We start from the raw sequence: 22,063 nt of genomic DNA on the forward strand, positions 1-22,063 counted from the left end.
GCCATTACATCCAGAAGGTATACACCCTCACACAACAATAGAAACAACATAAATGCCAATAAAAGCATTCAGAAACACCACAAATGCCAATAAAAGCATTCAAAATATTCATTCAGTCCTCTATATCATGTGAGTGTGAGAGAGAGAACCATTTCATCCAGAAGGTATAAAATAATCGGATAAAAAAAAAAAATAGTGTGTTTTTAAACAACCAAAACAAATAATGCATAACGAAAATGATGTGGCTGTAAAATGATCAAGCATTTGGCTTTTATTTCTCAAAAAAAAAAAAAAAAAAAAAAACAGAGGTATTTATTCCAACTCCAACATTTGGTTCCAAAACTAAGACTATTTATTGTAATTTTTACCCATTTAGTGTTTATAAGTGCCAGTGCCAACAATTATATAACAATACAGTTAAAGGACAAATCCAGTGAAAAATGAACCTAGGGGTAATTAACACATGGTTACCGAGTCGATCGTTCCCTGTGATGCGTTTTCATGAAAATCGAATGTATAGAGTTTTATCTTTAAAAACAGATTAGCTCATAACAGTAGTATATGGGGCACAGAGTAAGTAAAAATAAATCGCTAGTTAATACCACTAACAAGGCTCAAAATAGCCTCACACTAACACGGTAACATAATGAGGGTCCTTGCATACAAACCGAAGCATTGAGAACTTTGTAAGTGTACAGACAGTTTAATAAGAAGATACTTTATAAAGACAGTACATTACGCGTTGACATGCAGGATCCATCTTGGAAAACAGTCTCGACTAATCGAGCCACGAACGCCGTGCTACGTTAGATTTCACAAACGTAATTCCTATCGACCAGCTATCCTATCTGTTTTCCAAGATGGCTCCTGCATGTCAACGCGTAATGTACTGTCTTTATAAAGTATCTTCTTATTAAACTGTCTGTACACTTACAAAGTTCTCAATGCTTCGGTTTGTATGTAAGGACCCTCATTATGTTACCGTGTTAGTGTGAGGCTATTTTGAGCCTTGTTAGTGGTATTAACTAGCGATTTATTTTTACTTACTCTGTGCCCCATATACTACTGTTATGAGCTAATCTGTTTTTAAAGATAAAACTCTATACATTCGATTTTCATGAAAACGCATCGCAGGGAACGATCGACTCGGTAACCATGTGTTAATTACCCCTAGCTTCATTTTTCACTGGATTTGTCCTTTAAGTCAACTTTATACTGTAAAACATGTATAACATGTAAAACTATGAATACAAACTTAAATAGTAAAGGCCATTTGGCCTTAGTTTTGTCTTCTTAATACAACATTACAAAAAAAGGATTGCACCTTCTGCAAATTACCCACCCGAGAACAAAAATAAATGAAATGAATATAAAATATCAAGCCAAACAGGTACACAATGTATACAATTTATAAAAAATAAAAATAAGTGTAGCTTTGAAAAGGGTAATGTTTTATTGCAAATATGCATTTTGTTAAATAGAAAAAGAACAGCATTTTGTTTTTCACTTAGGCTAGTTGAAGTATATTAGCACGTTTTGTAGTATTATATTTTTTTGTTAATTGAAAATGTTCTATGCTCAATTACTTTGCTAGCCGATTATGTCTTCCCCAAAAGTACGAGATTTGGAGAAGCAGGCTGGGGAGTTTCATTTTTTGTTGTTTTTTGTGACATTGCCTACAAACAAGGTCTCGCAAAGACTGCAATTCAATATTTGTTCCTCCATCACGTCCCGGTGTATACAGTGAATGCATGCTGAAATTATTGTTGCGTGGCTACATAAAAGTTTAAGCATATGTGATGCATTGCCGCAATTGGTCTGACTGGCGCGTGAGAGAGACGAGGGTGCGTGTGTGTGTGTGTGTGTGTGTGTGTGTGTGTGTGTGTGTGTGTGTGTGTGTGAAGGGGTTCTTTTTTTAGGCTATACTCTCTTGCAATTGAACGTGAATACGTTCGTTTACTACTTAAAAACATCAAAGCTAAACATCATATCTAGTCAAACCGCATCACGACATCACTACAAATACAGTATGGGATTAAAATTAGCGAACATCAATGTATAGGCTTAGGCACGGGCGGAAATATTGGCGCTGGGTTAAAAAAAAAATGCGAGGGACAGAATCGTTACCTTGTTTCAGCGACGCTGAAAGGAAGCAATCCCAAACTTAAGACATTCTCTGCCGTTTATGGACATCTTTACTCTCCGCCATCGCGCCAACTAAATTCAAAATGTATCACGCGCTATGGTGTGCTTCCTGAACACTGAACAACGGTCCGTGTGAAACAATCAGATTCCTGCTCGCTGTAATTCAAAGCAAGCCCACTTTGCCGCACTGGCGCTTTATACATGGAACTTGGACAGGGCCAGGGCACACAGGCCACTGTGGCCGTACGATGATTTTTTTTTCACGGGGCATGAAGGCCAAAGTGTAGGGCAACGGCGGCCATGGCCGCGTGGCCGCGGTATAATTCCCACCCTGGCTGTGGTAGAGTGGCCAAGTCCAGATTCCCGTAAGGCCCTACAGAGGTTTCTGCATTTTATTCGCAACTTCAGCCAACTAGCCGCACCTCTGACCGCTTTGACCTCCCCCAGAACCACGTTCAGGTGGTCAGACACAGCCGAGGCTGTGTTTGCCAAACTGAAAGATTGCTTTGTTTCAGCCCCCATCTTAATTACCCCTGATCCTTCACGTCAGTTCATGGTGGAAGTCGACACGTCAGAGGTGGGGGTAGGTGCAGTTCTATCCCAACGCTCTCCCACAGACGACAGGATGCATCCCCGCGCGTTTTTGTCTCATCGTTTATCCCCTGCTGAACGTAATTATGACATTGGTAACAGAGAGTTGTTGTCAGTCAAGTTAGTATTGGAGGAGTGGCGCCACTGGTTAGAAGGGTTGGGGGTACCTTTTATCGTCTGGACTTATCACATGAATCTGGAATACATTAGAACCGCCAAAAGATTGAACTTCCAGGCAGGCTCATTGGGCACTTTTTTTCGGTCGTTTTGATTTTACTCTCTCGTACCGCACAGGGTTCCAAAAACATCAAACCCGATTCTTTATCGCGCATTTTTGACCGTTCCGAATGCCTGTCTACTCCCGAGTGCATTTTACCCGAGACCCTATTTGTCTCCACACTCACATGGGAGGTCGAATCGAAGGTTAAGACGGCCTTAGAAGGGGTAACGCCTCCGCCCGGTTGCCCACCGAACCGTTTATTTGTGCCGGAGGGATTACGGTCTGACGTCATTCAGTGGGGGCATTGTTCCAATGTGGCTTGTCATCCAGGAGTTAATCATACTAAGTTTTTAGTTAAGCAACGATTCTGGTGGCCACTTATGGCTCGGGATGTTCACAGTTTTGTTTTGGCTCGCTCAGTTTGTGCCACTGGTAAGATGTCTAATCGTTCCCCAGATGGGTTACTTCAACCGCTGCCTGTCCCTTCGAGACCCTGGTCCCACATAGCGCTAGATTTTGTTACCGCCCTCCCACCCTCTCAGGGTTACACTGTAGTTTTGACCGTGGTGGACCGGTTCTCGAAAGCGGCTCATTTCATTCCCTTGCCCAAATTACCCTCAGCCAAGGAGACAGCGTTGACCGTCGTTAACCACGTCTTTCGCTTACATGGCCTCCCGACGGACGTGGTTTCTGACAGAGGACCCCAATTTGTGTCCAAATTTTGGTGAGAATTCTGTAAGTTATTGGGAGCGACAGTCAGTATAAGCATCAAATTACCCTCAGCCAAATTACCCTCAGCCAAGGAGACAGCGTTGACCGTCGTTAACCACGTCTTTCGCTTACATGGCCTCCCGACGGACGTGGTTTCTGACAGAGGACCCCAATTTGTGTCCAAATTTTGGCGAGAATTCTGTAAGTTATTGGGAGCGACAGTCAGTCTGTCCTCAGGGTTTCACCCCCAGAGCACTGGCCAAACTGAGAGAGCCAACCAAGATTTGGAGAGAATGTTGCGATGTTTGGTTTCCAAGAATCCTTCCTCGTGGAGCCAACAATTATCTATGGTGGAGTACGCCCACAACACGTTACCAGTATCATCCACGGGCCTATCTCCGTTTGAGTGTAGCGTAGGATACCAGCCACCAATTTTTCCCAGTCTGGAATCTGAAGTCGCAGTTCCCTCCACTCACGCCTTCGTCCAGAGGTGTCACCGCACTTGGACTAGAGCCCGTGAGACTCTACTCCAAGTGTGGGCGCGCACCAAGGCTAAAGCCGATCGCCACCGGTCTAAGCTTCCCGTATACGTTGCTGGTCAAAAAGTGTGGCTTTCAACAAAGAACATTCCTCTCCGCTCCGTTTCTAATAAACTTGCTCCCAAATTCATTGGCCCATTTACTGTCACCAAGATCATTAGTCCGGTGGCAATCCGCCTCAATCTTCCTCCGGCGTACAGGAGAATTCATCCGGTGTTCCATGTATCTAAAGTAAAACACGTGTTTCGTTCTCGCATAAATCCACCAGTCCCGGTCCCCCCCCCCGACGCGACTCGTAGACGGGGAACCATCATATTCGGTCAATCGTATTCTGGACGCAAGGCGGAGGGGACGCGGATTCCAGTACTTGGTGGACTGGGAAGGTTACGGTCCGGAGGAGAGAAGTTGGGTTCCTGCTAGAGACATCCTGGATCACTCCCTTATCGATGATTACAATCGACAGGTAAGGGAGTCTGGGAAAGCCAGGAGGCGTTCTTAGAGGGGAGGGTACTGTCACGGTTCATGAATTCATTGTTTCCTTCTTGTCTCGTGTTATGTTGTTATTTGTGTGTGTGTGGATGGGCGTAACCGACCCATTCAGCTTGATCAGCCTCCAGCTGATTTCACTCACTCACGCCAGCTGCAGCCAATCTACTCTCCTTTATATGCTCACTGTTTTCTCATCTCACTTGTCAGATCGTTGTATGAAGTTCTCTGTGTGTTTGGTCCTGTTCCTGCTCGGCGTTCCAGTTCCTGTTCGGTGTTCCTGTTCGGTGTTCCTGTTCGGTGTTCCTGTTCGGTGTTCCTGTGGATTAGTTCGTGTCAGAGTTTGTCTTCACCTTCACCAGCGCACTTCATCTCTGCACTCATCTGACCATCTGACCGAAGTCCCTGCGTCACAATCCTGTTCTCCGGGACATATTTTGACTTTCTTCTTTCACCAACTAATAAACACTCTTAGTTACTTGCAGCATTGCTTCCGTGTTTCTGTCATGACAGTTTGTGTATTCCTGTTGTTGTTCCCCTGCCTCCACTTTGTAACTGTTACCCTTGTTTTTGGATTATCTTATGTTTATGTTTATGTTTGTCTATTAAACTTGTGTTTGCATATGGATTCTCTCTATCCGCTTTGTCTTTGCCTATACGTTACAAATACATTTTCATAGTTGTTTCCTTTAAGTGTAGAACTTATACTATAGAAATAAACTGGAAGTGTTTCAAACTACCACATATGAGATTGTAATGTCCTGCACCCTTCAGAATACTGACTTAATTTCCCTTCGAAACAAGTGGTATAGTGATGCTTATATCAAGTCTACGCGGGGCCAGTGTGAGGCAGGGCTAACATCGGCCGATAGCCTCAGACCTCAAGCCGCAAGGCAGGACAGAAGTGGACATTTGGTCTTTTAAGACTTAAGACTCCAGCACTGATATTTGACCACTGATTTACAAGAAAGAATGTTACAGTAATTTAATAATTAGTTTCAGGAGTGCATCAAACCGTATTTATCATTATTTCACATAAAAAGAGAACATGCATACTTGCATACAAATCACAAAACAAAATGCACACAAACATGTCCCTGCTCTTGAGATACAATCATTGATTAACATCTTTAATGAGAAGGCGGAAAAAAAATTATACGAGGGCGGATTAGAACCCGAACCCTCTGACACACTTAACAAAACTTCTACCATCAGACCATTAGGGAAAATGAATGCTGATTGCGGATCTATGTCACTAAAGCCGGGTTCACGCTGTACGATTCTGGCCATGATTTGGCCGTCTGAGACAAATTTTGAAAAAGATTCCTCTGATCCAAGGCTAAAATCTGAAGTCTTTGATCGCTAGTTTGACATGTTCACCGACAGCCGGGTAAGGAATTCAGCAACAAAATCTGACATGAATTGTCCTTTAAATTATGTTTCTTGTGCTCAAATAGCAGTAAAAAAGCTTACTTTTCAGGCAAGAAGAGCCAATGCGCATGTACTGTTTTGAGCGTGAGTCTCAGGTTTCTATGGGAACCGGAGCTTCTAACGGCAACTGCAGTGATGTAATGACTCTGCCAATCAGTGATTGGCTCTTTTACTTAAAAGGCAGGATGTATGTCGCCATATTGCATGTTGCACTTTCATTGTAATACGAGTGCACCGTCTTTCTATATCTATAGTCTTTGGTTTTGATCATTGTTCTGAATCCAGTCCAGAAGAAGTCTGACAAAAACACGAATTTTCTCAGCCTTTTGTTCGAAATGTTTTTAGTTGTTGTTGTTTTTTTATGAAAATTACCAACATTCAAATGTTGATAAAAAAAGAATGAATATAATAGGAAAACACTCAACACTATTTCTATATAGTAATTATTAGTGGTGTGTGATTACCTTTGAGCACGGCCATGCCGTTATTGAGACAGGGGGAGCAGCGACAGGAGCTGGTTTCTTTCAGGTACTCGGACAGAGCTCTCCTCAGGTTTTTCTTCAGGATGTTAGCATTCGATTCTTGGGATGGCACCAACTCATAAAGTGGTTCTAACTGTAAACATTTAACATTACAGTATTTTGCAAAGTGAAACCAATAATCAAGGACAAATGGCTTGGTTGAAACCCCTATAACACTTGTGATGTTTCCAGTCAAAAATTACTGGCCTGCAAAAAATTGCTTATAAACCTCTCGTTATGCTACATCACCAAATAACGGATTCAGTCTTTTTGTCAACATGTTTTCTTTCGATTAGTTTTTAATTAGTTTTGTATTTATTTTTGGAACTGATAAATCGTAGGCCTTATTTATCTGAGCTTATGTACCTCAGTTTTTGAGTGAAAAAAAAGTGTTATTTGTGGTTAATTTAGTCAATTTTACATAAAACATGAAAATCCATTTGCACTGTTTATCACACTAGTTAGCTCTCACATTTAAGCTATACATTTGTTTTGAAATGTTCTTTTTGTTTTGTTTTGTACAAATTGGCACAGTCACACTTGTGGTGTTCATGGTAAAAAATTACCAGCCTACAAAAAAAAAAAAAGCTTATAAATCACTTGTTAATCACTTGTTTCATTTTCAATGGGCAGTCATTTTTTACCAATAAAAGCATTTCAAAACGAATTTCCTGGTTAAACATTAAAGTACATTTGTGTGAAAAACCGGAATTTGTTTTCATAATTTTTGTGAAACTGAGAAAATTATCCACAAATAATGCTTTTTTTTAACAAAAAAAGGTATGTAAGCTCAGATCAATGAAGCCTACAATCAACAAATTTCAGAAATAAATACAAAACCTTAGCCTGACTACGTCAGACTTCGTACTTCCGCTCAATTTCATTTCGCTTTTGTACTCAGTCTGAGACAGCGTAATAGCTTTCCGTTTTCCTCCGGCCTGAAAACAGCCGGCCAATCAACGAACAGAGGGCGGGCTGAGAGCCGTGACGACGTAGACACTGATTGTACCGTGGATGCGTAGATTTACTTCACATAATCTGCAAAAGTCGTTCACAGCCATGTTCACTCCGGTATTTCGCTCGATGGTTTTGTTTTCGCATCATACATGTGTTTACAGTGGAAGTTAGATGCGGCTGAGCATGCGCATAACACACGCCATAACCAAACGTTATGTGATTGGCTTACGGGTAACCAATGATTTTAAACTTCAGACAAACGCCCCCCCCGCGAGAAAGAAAACGCTTTTCAATTATGCCATGCCAGACTCTGTCTACGAAGTAAAGCGAAGTAGCAGAGTTTGGTATTACCAGGCTAACAAAACCTGTCCTGATCGAAAGAAAACAAGCTGGCAAAAAGATTGAATCCAATATTTGGTGATGATGTAGCCTAATGAGAAATTTATAAGCAATTTTTTTTTGGCCTATCATTTTTGACCGGGAACACCACAAGTGTTACAATGTGGAAAAAAAACCCACAAAAAAATTGAAAAAGTATCAAAATATTTTTGGGAAGTTGTTATTAGACTCTGGGTGAGTGAAGTCAGTAAATTTTAGTCCAATGCAATAACATTACCTTTTTCGGGTACAGGAAAATCGTCTCGGGTTACGACTGTAACCCTTGTTCCCCGAGAAGGGAACGAGACACTACGTCGTCATCGTGACGACACTTTGGGGAATGCCCCCAGCGTAGCGCATCTGAAGCATGAATGAAATCTGTCCAATCCTGATTGGTGCTGCGTCATGACGTAGTAGATGACGGCATAACCGGAAGATACAAAGGGACGCCGGCACAAACACACGTTAGCTCCTTTGCGATGAAGCAAGTGCTCTGCCCGTGATAGGTGTGGCGACAAGACGCAGTGTCTCTTTCCCTTCTCGGGGAACAAGGGTTACAGTCGTAACCCGAGACGTTCCCCTTCGAGGGAACTTGCACTGCGTCGTCGTCGTGATGACACTTTGGGGAATGTAATGCCCACTATGCCACACCGTAATCACGCCTGCCCTAGTGTGAAGCTGGGAGACCAGGCACACTTAGGACACGAGCACTCTGGCGCCAGGCGTCACAGGGAGTTGCAGACTGTAGAAGCGTATGAAGGTGTGCGGGGTGGCCCACCCGGCCGCCTCGCAGATCTCCTGAAGCGAGAAGCCAGAAAGGAGGGCCACCGAGGAGACCATGCCCCTGGTGGAATGTGCCCTCACGGCCATAGGTGAAGGCAAATTGCGCACCTGATAAGCCGTGGCTATAGCCTGAACAATCCAATTGCTGATTGTCTGTTTAGATGCAGGCAGCCCTTTCTTGGGTGAACCAAAGCACACCAACAACTGGTCTGACTTCCTCCACTGAGAAGACTTCTCCAAGTACACTCTCAGGGCTCTGACTGGGCAGAGCAGGTGAAGTCTCCCCTCTTCCGCTGTCACGTGAGGTGAAGGATAGAAGGCCTGAAGAACCACTGACCGTGCCACACTAGACGGCACCTTGGGCACATAGCCCGGTCTAGGATGTAAGATGGCCTTAACTCCGCTAGGGGCAAACTCCAGGCAAGTTGGCGTTATAGCCAAGGCCTGGAGATCCCCCACTCTCCTCAGAGAGGTGATAGCAAGGAGAAAGGCCACCTTGAAGGTAAGGTTCTTTGCCTCAGCCGACTCCAGTGGCTCGAAGGGGGCCTCAGCCAACCCTTCAAGTACCACCGCCAGGTCCCAAGTTGGGACTCTGGAGTGAGCCGCAGGCCTCATCCTCCGAGCCCCACGGAGGAACCGTACAACCATATGGTGCTTTCCCAAAGGCCCATCACCTACAGGCGAGTGGAAAGCCGCAATGGCAGCCACATACACCTTAAGTGTGGATGGGGTAAGACTGGCGGAGAAACGATCTTGGAGGAACTCCAGCACTGAAGCCACTGGGCAGTTAACTGGGTCCACCTCACGCTCTCTACACCAAGTGGAAAACACATTCCACTTCAGGCTGTACAGTCTCCTGGTAGAAGGAGCCCTGGAGCTGAGTAGGGTCTCGACAACACCTGCTGACAGGCCAGCCTCTAGGTACCGAGCCCCCTCAGGGGCCAGACCTAGAGGTTCCACAGCTCTGGCCGGGGGTGAAATATTGTGCCCCCTGCCTGCGACAGCAGATCCCTCCTCAGAGGGACCTGCCACGGGAGACCGTCCAGCAGTGCTACAATGTCCGAGAACCATACCCAGGTCGGCCAGCGGGGTGCTACTAAAAGTAGACTGATCCCCTCCCGGCGGACCCGCTCCAAGACTCCCGGGAGCAGAGCGATCGGGGGAAATGCGTACAGACGCAGCCTCGGCCACGTGCGTCCAGCCCCAGTGGAGCTGGATGCCTGAGAGAGAACCACAGTGGACAGTGGGACGTCTCTTGAGACGCGAACAGATCCACTTCCACTGGGCCGAATCTCACGCACATGGCTTCCACCACCTCGGGGTGGAGTCGCCACTCCCCAGGCCTCAGCCCCTGTCTCGACAGGACGTCTGCTCCCTGATTTTGGTCCCCGGGGACATACATCGCTCTGAGAGACGACAGTTTCCCCTGGGACCACAGAAGGATCTGGTGTGCCAGTCTGCATAGAGGGCGCGACCTCAGACCCCCCTGATGATTCAGATACGCGACTACAGAAGTATTGTCCGAGCGTATCAGGACATGGTGGCCGCGGAGGTCCGGGAAAAAGCTCCTCAGAGCTTTGTAGACCGCCAGCATTTCCAGGCAGTTGATGTGCCAGGAAGAATGCCGGGTCTCCCACAGACCTCTCGCAAAGCGGCCGTCCATGACCGCGCCCCAACCAGTGAGGGAGGCATCTGTTGAAACGGTTTTCCGGCAACATGATGCTCCCAGCACAGGTCCCTGGGACAGGAACCAAGGTTTCCTCCATATGACAAGGGAACGAAGGCATCTGCGCGTTACCCTAATCATACGGAACAGATTTCCCCTCGGGGAAAACCCCTTGGCTCTCAACCACCACTGTAGGGGTCTCATGTGTAACAGACCAAAAGGTATGACGTTGGACGCTGCTGCCATGAGCCCCAGCAGTCTCTGAAACTGCTTCACAGTGAGGTTGTGGCCTAGCTTCGCTCTGGAGACCATCGCCCGCATGGACTCCACGCGCGCAGGAGACATTTGTGCCCGCATTGTCGCGGAGTCCCATACAACTCCCAGGAACGTAGTCCTCTGGGAGGGCGTCAACACACTCTTCTTTGTGTTGAGACCTGATATGGGCCAGAACGACATCTCGATGCCGAACTGCCATCTCGCGCGACCTGGCCAATATTAGCCAGTCGTCGATATAATTGAGTACACGGATGCCCTGGAGTCTCAGCGGAGCCAGCGCTGCATCCATGCACTTGGTGAAGGTGCGAGGGGAGAGAGCTAGGCCAAAGGGAAGAACCCGATATTGGTACGCTTCGCCCCCGAAAGCGAACCTCAGGAATTTCCTGATTTCCTGTGACCAGAGGAACACGTTCTATGGCCTCCTTGACCAACAGGGATTGAACTTCCTGTTCCATAACCCGAACCTGCTCTGGGCCGACCACAGTCCAGACCACCCCGTTGAACTTCGGGGGAGGGGAGCTGAACTGCATCCTGTAACCCAGCTCTACAGTACGCAGGGCCCGCGCAGATATATTCGGAAGGCATGACCATGCGCCGAGATAATCTACTAAGGGAACCAGCCTCTCGAGGCTGGCCTCGGGTGCTACCCGAGACTCGTTCCCGACCCCCTGAAGCGGCTGGCCAGCAGGGAGCAGCCGAGAACGATTTTCGGGGGGCGGACGCGTTCGCTGGCCAGCCGCAGGTCTTTCTAGAGGCGGCTGGAGCGGCGTGCGTACGCAGGAAAACAGTGTGGCTCTCGAGGCTGGCCTCGGGTGCTACCCGAGACACGTTCCCGACCCCCTGAAGCGGCTGGCCTGCAGGGAGCAGTCGAGAACGATTTTTCGGCGGGCGGACGTGTTCGCTGCCCAGCCGCAGGTCTTTCTAGAGGCGGCTGGAGCGGCGTGCGTACGCGGGAAAACAGTGTGGCCCGAAGCGTACTGGATGGCGGGAACACAGCACTGATTTCCCGAGAGCTCCGGGAGGGAGGCGACCTCGATCGCTCCACCCCGGGGGGGACAGCTCTCAGCGGTCCGGCCGCAACTAGGACCACTTGGAGGAAGCCTTCTTTGCCTGAAGGACGGTCCTCAGATCGACCTTAGGCTCAGAAGGCTTGCCTCGTTGCCTCGTCTTTGCCTGAAGGACGGTCCTCAGATCGACCTTAGGCTCAGAAGGCTTGCCTGTCGGTGCGAGGAGCTGGCAGACGGCCGAGGCTGCCCTTTTGAGGCAGCCTTCCCCGAGGAGCCAGAGCGGCGAGGGAGGTATTGATAGAAAGCCGCCGACTGCTTTTTCACCTCCTAAAACCTCTCGACTACGGAACTATCCGCACCGCCGAAGAGGCCAGAAGGCGAAATCGGGGAGTCAAGAAGAAAATGTTTTTCTCTCTCCTTCATCCCCGACAAATTTAACCATAGATGTCTGTCAACACACACCATACCAGCCATGGAGCGGCCGATGGCACGGGCCATCTCCTTGGTGATGCGGAGAGACAAGTCGGTGGCTTTTCTCAGCTCCGTGATATCGCTCGGAGAGGGACCCTCGCCCTCATCAAGTTCCTTGAAGAGGTCGGCCTGGTAGGCCTGCAACACCGCCATAGTGTGCATGCAGCTACCAGCCCGCCCAGCCGCCATATAAGCTCTGCCCACCAGCGAAGATGTATCGTGGCATGGCTTGGTGGGCAGTACCGGGGCCTTAAGGGACGATGCGGCCTCGGGAGAAAGATAGCTCGCGAGAGCTTCCTCCACCTGAGGCATTTTCCCATAGCCACGCTCAGCCGCCCCCAGCACATTAGAAAAATCAAGCACTGGGGGGTTTGAGAGCCTGGCTGAATATGTTTTTTCCCACGCCTTGCACAACTCATTGTCAAAAACTGAAGGCCCCGGCGTGGAAGTTGAGACCGGCGCTTATAAAACCTTTCATCCAGCTTACTGGGCGGCTGGATTTCTGGTTCTTCTTGTGGCCAATCAATTCTTAATTTGGCCACAGCGCGGGTCAAAACCTCCACCAGCTCCTCTTGAGCGGGTGCATGAAGAGGTTGATTAAGCTCCACATCACCCGCCTCGATGCTTAAAGCATCTGACTCCTCAGAGCCAGATAGCTGAAGCATCGGTTCCACCTCGCGGGAAGAAGCCGCATCGCGGGCTTCCGCGCGAGGCGGGAGAGCATCCGAATCTTCAGACGAGGACCGGGAAGATGCCGAAGCAGTCCCGCGTCCCGCTGAAAGATCCATCTGTGAGCCCCACGATCTGCGGCGCCGCGCTGCCTCGGCAACGGCGGGCCCAGAACCGCGGGGCTCGCGAGCTTGGCCGCTTTCATCATTCATTTTTTCATTTCCCTCGAGAGCCGCCCTAGCGTGCTGCACACCCAGGCAATGCACACACAGCTGGTGTGTGTCCGTGCCCGAAATATAGCGCGGACACGGGTGCACACACTGTCTGAACTGCTCGCTTCTAGACATTATTGCTTGTGTAACTGTGATATATAAGGACAAACAACACTAAATAGGACGGACAATTCACACAGAGCGCTTTAGCTGAAGAGCAAAAAGCTAACGTGTGTTTGTGCGGGCGTCCCTTTGTATCTTCCGGTCATGCCGTCATCTACTACGTCATGACGCAGCACCAATCAGGATTGGACAGATTTCATTCATGCTTCAGATGCGCTACGCTGGGAGCATTCCCCAAAGTGTCGTCACGACGACGACGCAGTGCGAGTTCCCTCGAAGGGGAACGAGGGTTAAGAATGCAACACTTGTTCCCTGAGTTGAGAACGAGACGCTGCAACAGCATTTGACACTATGGGGAACACCTCTACGGTGTGATGATTGCATGACACCCAACCACAGAAATAAATATTGGCTGATGCTGATGCTACTTGGCGCTGTACAGAAGGCACTTCATAATCAAACCCTTCTCAGGGAAATTCAGCAGTGACAAGATGCTCTTCTCTCTCATACAGTGTTGAATAAAATATACAATTGTCATACTTAAAAGTAAAGAGATCTTTATATAAACTGATTCAGGTAAAAATTTAAGTTAAAGTAGCTTATGACTAAAATAAACAAAAGACAAGATAGAAGTTTGACCAAGATACAGTTGCTGACTAAACTAATTAAGGAAACAAACTGAACATCAGCATCCCATGATGGCTCTCCAAAACACAGCATATGCAGGTGATCAGACATTCTGCTCTTTTCAACAGGGATGACACAGTCTATAGAATAATTTGAAGCTCTTTGGTATAAGATGCCAATATGCACAAAAGTGATCTTTACCTGTTCAAGCAAGGTCATAGATTCTATTCCCAGGGAACACAGATACTGGTAAAATGTGTACACTGAAAAGTCGCTTTAAGTAAATGCCAAATGTAAAAGGCTTTGCCAAAAGAGCAGAAGCTTTTGTGATTGGAGTCTATCTAGCATTCTAAGACTGTGAGAAAAGTGTTATAATTTTGCATACAAATTTTATTTATTGGTATATTTTTGTTTTATAAGATTTTTGCTTAAAGGGATGATTCGGAGTAAAATCAACCTAGGGTCCTTTGCACCATGACCTCGAGCCAAACACCCCCCAGAAGCCTTTTTTCCCTTGGTCGAACATTAGTTTATTTAAATAACACTTTAAATGACGTCGAGGTCACTTCCGTTATTTGGGAAAAGTTCTGGCAGAAAGCGATGCATAAGGATGTAGTGTAACGACGAATTATAATTTTTTCCTAAGTGTTGACAAATTAGTGTTAACTAATAATTGTTGCAAACTGGTTCTACCAAAAAAATATTAGTGCATTCCTGGAACTGGGCGTTGTTACACTACATCCTTATGCATCGCTTTCTGCCAGGACTTTTACGTGCTTTTCCTAAATCACTGAAGTGACGTCGACGTCCGGGTTAGCGGTAGCATGAGCCATCAGGCAAGTGTTATTTAAATAAATTCCTGATGTACTTACAAACTTTCCAATGCCTCGCTTTATGAGTACAGAACCTATTTGTACTACTGTAGAAGTTTGGTACCATTCTGGGCATTATTAGTGGGGTAATTTATGACATACATCATAGGATCCATTAGCGCCTGCGGTAAGACATTCGGCTGATATCTCTAGATAAGATCTAACTTTAATAATGTTCGACCAAGGGAAAAAAAGCTTCTGGGGGGTGTTTGGCTCGAGGTCATGGTGTAAAGGACCCTAGGTTGATTTTCCTCTGAACCATCCCTTTAAATGAAGACAACATTTTAATGTCTGGTCTATAGCGATATAGAAATATTCAGATTTAAGTTGACAAGTTGAGGCTTTGCAAAGAAATGCATTCTGAATGAAAAATGTCACCTTCTTGTGAATAAAGTCTGGATTGTAGAACACAGCATCACCCCACAGCTGCATAATGTCTGGAGTTGGTAGCTGTTTTGCTGCTAGACGTGACACTGTTTCACTGTCACCCCCCCTGACCACAATAAAGACGTCTTCCACCATGTCCCTTTCTTTATTGGAATCTGAAATGTCAGACAACAAAACAGGGTGTTTAATTAAACATTAGTAACATTAGATAAACTGCTCTACAAGCAGCAAATGGATTTAATGACAGGCTTTCTGAACACTAGTAGAGAACTGTTTTGATAGTGTTCAAACTCCTTATGAATTCAACCATGTCTAACTGGAGTTGTCACGATATCTTAAAATTGACATTAAACAGAAGTTGCTATAGTCTTTTCTTCTTTATTGTGATGTTTATCCGAGTGAAACGTCTTCTTGAACAACTTTATGAAGACTTGATTTTGTCCATCAGGAATCGTTTGTGACTGAAAACACATCTTCAGAGAAGATAAGAGATGCTGAAAGTGGGAGGCAGGGCTGTCGCTAGAGGGGTGAACGGTGATGACGATCGAGGGCCCCCTTGATTCCCCTGGAAAGTATTTTCAACCAACTTAAATCATGTTAACCACGCCTTCTGGGAATCCCCATTCAAGGAAATGCAAGTTACAACTCCGGTTTCCAAATGCACCCCTTGAGGCCAGTTTGCAGTCGTGGGCTGGTCAGGGTATTCATGGGAGCCTGATGGTAAGAGAGTCAGACTGGTAACCCAAAGGTTGCAGGTTCGATTTTCTATACCGGCAGGAAATGACTGAGGTCCCCTTCAGCAAGGCTCCTAACTCCCAATTGCTCCCTGGATGCCACAACAAAAATGGATGCCCACTGTTCTGGGTGTGTGTGTGTCCACGGTTTGCAGTGTGTGTGATTATCACTACTCCTAATGTGTGTTTACTAACTTTGTTGGGTCAAATGCAAAGGACAAATTCTGAGTATGGGTTACTCTACTTGGCCTTCACATGTGACTTTCACTTTTCTTTTTCACACTCACCCAGGTAACACTCACCATTACATTCACCCACCTAAAGCTCACTCCCATCCAGGGCACATCATCAATATAACTGGTCCTACTTGCACCACTCTAAATAGAAGTCCAACTACGGTCAACTCCACTTTCAACAAATACTCTTTTGTGGCTGGTTGGTGAAGCTTGCTCGCTCTCATTGGCTATTGTGGGTATCACGTCAGAGGCAGCCTGATCAAGAGTTGTAAATAACATGTTTGATATTTATGATTTGGGATCATGCGGGCTATGACGCGATCAGGAGCAGTAAAATAATTGTAATGACACCACACAATTGAGGATTTTTTGGACAAAAAGTCGGTTGCCAGAAGCCTCGAATTGGGCCACACCCCCGATCGCTTGGGAGCGCAAAACAGGCTCAAAATCAGGCTTAAAATCTTCAAGTGTGTGGCCAGCACACTTCATGCACCTAACACATTGCAGTGAGTAGCCGTAGGGTAATTTCTGACTGTAAGGATTACAAGATTATTTTATAAGAGACGGATTATGTTGCACTCCTGACCCCACTCCCATTGACAGATGCTGCTGAAATTTGCAGTTAAAATAAACTTTTCTCAACTTTGTTTTGTCACTGTTCTCTGGTGCAGTCTCTGCACATTAAGCTGAGGTAGGAGAAATAATTTTAAAAGCAAAGAAATGCTTGCTTCAACTTTCAGATTATTTGATCTGAACAGTGTAGTTGTGGATTTGCTCACCTCCAAGCTCTTCCAACAGGCCTCTGCAGCCACCAACTGAAAGTCCTGCACCAATATACACTCCCTTAATATTGGCTCCAAGATTCAGTCCAGCCTGAACACATTTCTTGGTTTCTTCAAGTGTGTATCCTATAATGAAAGAAAAACCCTTAGATTCAGTGTAGGCTCATCTTTTGGAAAAACAGGGTAGTCTTTGTTTTGATCACATACTATTCTTCCTTACTTTTACCTACCAGATTTTTCAAGTCGCTCATCATTGAGGACAACAGTATATTCAAAATCTCCACCGAGAGTTGCCTCTTTGATGAAATGTGTCCCATAGTCACTGTAGATCTGGCGATATTCTCCATATGCGTATTCCAGTGGCAGGGCGCGCAAGCGGGACAGGAATTCAGGGTGTAGCACCAGGTTTGCGCTCTTTAAAGCATAGCGGGCTACCTCAAGCTCAGAGTGTGCTCGGATGAATTTCTTTTTCTGAGGACAACACAGAATAAAGTCATGGTTGGCTCCAAATTATAGATTTCACAGTCTGGTCAATAATTTAATATTGTCTTATCATTCTTATTTTATTAATATTATTAATATCCAACTATTTTCTCATAGTTAGTGGTGTCTGCTAAGAATAGCACCACTATTACAATTATTTATACTTATAAAGGAATTGAAGTGAATATAAAGGAATCTAATCATACCCCTAACCCTGAACTTTAGTTTAATTCCTCCTGTAATGTTTTTGCTACACACATGAAATATCTCTGAAACCATGTGGCTTATTTCATCTGACCAGACTAAGTGGCAGACAATAAAATTGGTAAAAAATCCAACATATTTACAGTGAAGGACCTGATCCACTATTCTGCAAAGTTTATTTCAAACCTGAGCCTAACTAAAACAAGAGGTGGTTCAAGTGTTTTTAATTAGGATTGGAGCTAAACTCTAGAGGACAGTTGGTCCCCAGAGGGGTGAAGACCTCTAATCTAGGGATCATAGATACTCTGGGATACGCTCTTGGACCAGTAAGAAACCACCTAACATCCACTCAAAACGTCCAAGCAACGCTCTGGCAACCAGCCACAGCACCTTAGCATAACAGACTTCTGCAAATGCAAGCTAGAAAATGTAAAAATCTAGTTTAATCTTGGTTCTTCACAGTAATGGCCATTTTCTGATTTCATCTGTTGTCATTTCATAAATGTAGATAATATAGTTCAAATGAAGCTTCACCTTAGTGACAGAAAAACAACTTACCGTCCCTGAAAAGGTGCGCATCTTCTTCACTGACTTCTTGTATTTGTGGTCATTGTAATTAAAACCGAATTCAAAAACCTGAGGAATAGCAATTCCAAATGAGACGCTAGTCTTGGATAAAGTTGCCTTGCTTTCACTCTTGAAGTATTCATTGTAAGACTCGTATGCCTCCAGCGTGAAATCATAGGAGCCTTTTGTCTGGGAACAAAGTAAATTATGTCACACACATACATTAAAAACAGAATCCAAAGTTCTGAAACTGCCATTATTTGTTACTAGTGTAATTGGAAAAGCTTTTGTCGAAGAAGTACTTAAAGCAGGGATGGGCAACTCCAGTCCTGAAGGGCCACTGTCCTGCAGAGTTCAGCTCCAACTCCAATCACTAACACCTGAAATATCTAACCTATGCCTTCGGGATTGATTGAAAACTACAGGCAGGCGTGTTTGATTTGAGGTGGAACTAAACTCTGCAGGACAGTGGCCCTCCTACGTCGCCAGACTAATTTGCCTAATCTTCACGGTACTTTGAATGGCGGTGGAAACGCAGAAAGCAACAGGTCTGGGGGGAAAAAAGTTCCTGGGACAAATTGTTCCAGGTAATTTGAGTGGAAACGCGGCTTTAGACACCCTCTAACAGCGAACCACCAGCATTTCGAGACAGTATGGCGTAACAAAGCTTTGTTTGCTGAAATTACATGACTTGGCCAATTTAATGCTACGCTCAAAACCAAGGATTCGTAAGGGTTTCAAAACTCCATAAAGCAAAGTTTTGTACTGCAGCTATAGATTTTAAAACATGCAACATACCTCTATTGTGTACTGCTGTATGTTATATGGCTTCCTGAAGCGAACATCCTGGATAAAATGAGGCAAGCAGCCACCAGCGTAGTATCGGTTATCAAGCACCACTGCTTCCAGTTTACCATTCAAAATGTTGATTCTAGGAATGAAGAACGAGTTATCTCTGATCTATGGCAGTTTTTACATTTGGCATCAAGTACAAGAGCAACAAAAATGTCCTTAAGTACACATTTTAAAAAGTAGATTTGCAATAATGTCCAATTAAAGGTGCTCTAAGCGATGTTGGGTGACGTCACTTCTTTTTGACGTTCAAAATATTGTCAAACAAAACGGAGGCTAGCTTGACCCTACCTCCTCCTCATCCCTCAAAACCAAACTGGATTTACCCGCCTGTCCAGCAAAAACAGAGCCTGAATGTCGGATTGGAAGCCCTTCTGCCGGCAGAGTTCTCGCCACCTTTTGAACGCTTTTCCAATGTAAATTCGGGACTACACCTTCCTTCTCCTTTTCCCTCTTCTTTGTTATTTGTTCATCGGAACGTCGTCTCTTTGTTCGTGTGTCGGCCATATCAACATTCTCAAGAATATAAAATTTGAACGTTAGTTGTTGTCGTTGTCTAAGACATCTCTCCTCTAGCTAACTTCCCCCTTCATGTGCACGCGCACTAACCCCCCACCCCCAAATCATTCTTGTCGGTTATTGGCTGGAACACTGTTTGTTATGTTTCGTGGTCCAGACTGGGCCAGTTTGTTTTTCTTGCCGTTTGTGGAGCCTGGGCTGTCTACAGAGACTGCGTTTTTTTTTACAGTGTGTTCAGGGGACAGGCAGCTAGCAGATGGTGAGGAGATATTTGCTGTATGTGACAAAAAATGTTTCGGCCTTAAAAACGTGTGACATCACTTAGAGCACCTTTAATTTTAACATTTTAAATAATTGTTTTAATAATCTTTTGTTGTGTTTTGCGGGTTTACCAGCCAATTCTATTAAGAGGTTGCAATATATGCAAAACTCTGCAGCACGTGTTTTGACTGATACATCTTCACGCCATCACATTACCCCCGTGCTCCAGCAACTGCACTGGCTTCCCGTTCAGCCACATACTGATTTTAAAATTCTGATTTTAACCTATAAAGCAGTTGGGTTGGCTCCAGATGACATCTGTGACTTGGTTCCTCCATTCATTCCCGCTCGCTCTCTCCGCTCTGCTGGCTCTCTGTGTCAGACTCGTTGTAAATTAAAAACCATGGGGGGAAGGGCCTTTTCCTATAACGCGCATTACCTGCATCCATTAGAGATGAGGCTTCTGTGGACTGGTTTAAGAAACTTCTTAAGACACATGTTTTTAGTCAAGCTTTTATAATTTATTAATTTATAATTTATTGCTGTGTATTTTTTTTTGTGATATTTGTATTTTTCCCCCATGTTTGATTATTTTGTTCTGTACATGCTGTAGTGCTTGAGTCTGAGAAAGGCACATTACAAATAAAATGTATTATTTTTATTATAATTATTATTAAGGACACTTATTTTGATTTTGACTAACATCCTAAAGCATGTGTAAACTACTTGATTATATTTTTAACTGTATGGTGAATTATTCAAAAATATATTTAAAGTTAATATATTTTAAATGTACTAAATTTGTGCTAAACTGTGTCATTACAAATGTATGCATGACAAATATATTTAAATGACATACAAGTTTTAATAGAAATTACATTAATCTGTATTTTAGTTTCTTTTGCTTCTCCCCCCCACCTACAGAATGGCAGCCAAAGACAAAGACGTGAAACTTACCGAGTGGTCAGGGGTGTTCACTGATATGCTCACACAAAAATCACTGCAAAAGATGCTTTCCAACAGGTTTTATCGTAGTTTTTGTCAAACACAAAAAAAAAAAAACTTGGACAAAAACTACGATAAAACCTGTTGGAAAGCATCTTTTGCAGCGATTTTTTTGTGAGCATATCAGTGAACACCCCTGACCACTCGGTGAGTTTCACTTCTTTGTAAACAAAAGTTTAATGGGTTTTTTGGAAGGATTGTTCCAGTGCCCATAGGCTGCCATTCTGTAGGTGGGGGGGAGAAGCGAAAGAAACCTAAAATTCTCGGGACAGCAGCATGTGTCCAAATTTTAATCTTAACCGTTCTATTTCATCAGAAACGATCTGTAAACAGGGCTTTCAAGTGTAAAATACCGAACTTGTCCTTTAAGTAGGTCAAAAACACACTCTAAAGTTCAGCATTTAAACTATAATACATTTTAATTTAATTTCCATTAACAGGTTTACACTTAAGTGTATTTTTATATACTTAAGTATATTATTTCCCGTAAAATTTGCCTATTAGTTCCCTAGTTGGTCTCCTTGGTTCTGAATTAGTTAACACTTCTGTTCTGACCTTGATTACTCTCCTGGTGTATTTAAGCTTCTAGTTTCCTCAGTTATTTGTTCGGTCTTGTTTCAGTTTATGTGGTTGTGTTGCTCCCTGTTATCTCCTGTTCCTTTATTATTGGATTAAAGTCTATTCTTTGAGTTTCTTCGTTATGCGCTTCATTACTACAGCCACACGTGACAATACAATTAATCAATTCTCTTTCACAAGGGGAAGAACACCCACATTTGCTCCATCAAAAATGAATATTGCTTTACAATATTTAATTTATGCATGATTTAGGTCATTATAGTAACCTGTGGCAAAGGGTCAGCAGGATGTTAATTCAGTTTAAAACAATGCGCCAAAATACGTTTTTGTGTCTTAAACAACACAACATGACACATTTGAATTAGTAAATGAAACTGCAGTGGAGGGAGATTATCCCTGGACAACTATTTGAATTTGGTCTGTTCTGCTCACAATGCTACTGGATGAACTATAAACACAAGGGTAAAACTTGCCAAAGGTCAACATAGCATTACCAGGAAAGGAGTGTATTACCCTTTGGCAAGATTCTCGATTCCATAATATTCCTCAGTTGGCTGTTTGCATGCTTTGTACACTTTAATACAGCCCTGTTCATCAGAACCATCGCCACAGTCATCATCGCCATTACAGCGAAGACCCTCCAGCACACAGCGACCTGTAACACACACACAGCTGTCACACTTGTGTCCTTTGTTTAATTATTACATTGCAGGAACAAATGAGTAATGCAGCATTAACATTCTAGAAACTACTAATGAACAAGAAACTC

At 44.6% G+C, this 22,063-nt stretch overlaps 1 protein-coding gene across 1 annotated transcript in view; it reads right to left on the reverse strand.

The window, feature by feature from the left end:
* The window catches only part of c8b (complement component 8, beta polypeptide), a 32,400-nt gene that overhangs the window by 4,644 nt on the left and 5,693 nt on the right, over nt 1–22,063 (reverse strand). Inside the window, exons 4-10 of the mRNA XM_084119129.1 lie at nt 21,808–21,949; nt 18,877–19,009; nt 18,070–18,267; nt 17,055–17,295; nt 16,822–16,950; nt 15,064–15,227; nt 6,588–6,738 (exon numbers count right to left, since the gene is read on the reverse strand). Of these exons, the coding sequence (XP_083975255.1) occupies nt 6,588–6,738; nt 15,064–15,227; nt 16,822–16,950; nt 17,055–17,295; nt 18,070–18,267; nt 18,877–19,009; nt 21,808–21,949 (1,158 nt within the window). The remainder of the gene's footprint in view (nt 1–6,587; nt 6,739–15,063; nt 15,228–16,821; nt 16,951–17,054; nt 17,296–18,069; nt 18,268–18,876; nt 19,010–21,807; nt 21,950–22,063) is intronic.

This window comes from Abramis brama (genome assembly GCF_963993115.1).
Source record: "Abramis brama genome assembly, chromosome: 7".
Lineage (NCBI taxonomy): Eukaryota > Metazoa > Chordata > Actinopteri > Cypriniformes > Leuciscidae > Abramis > Abramis brama.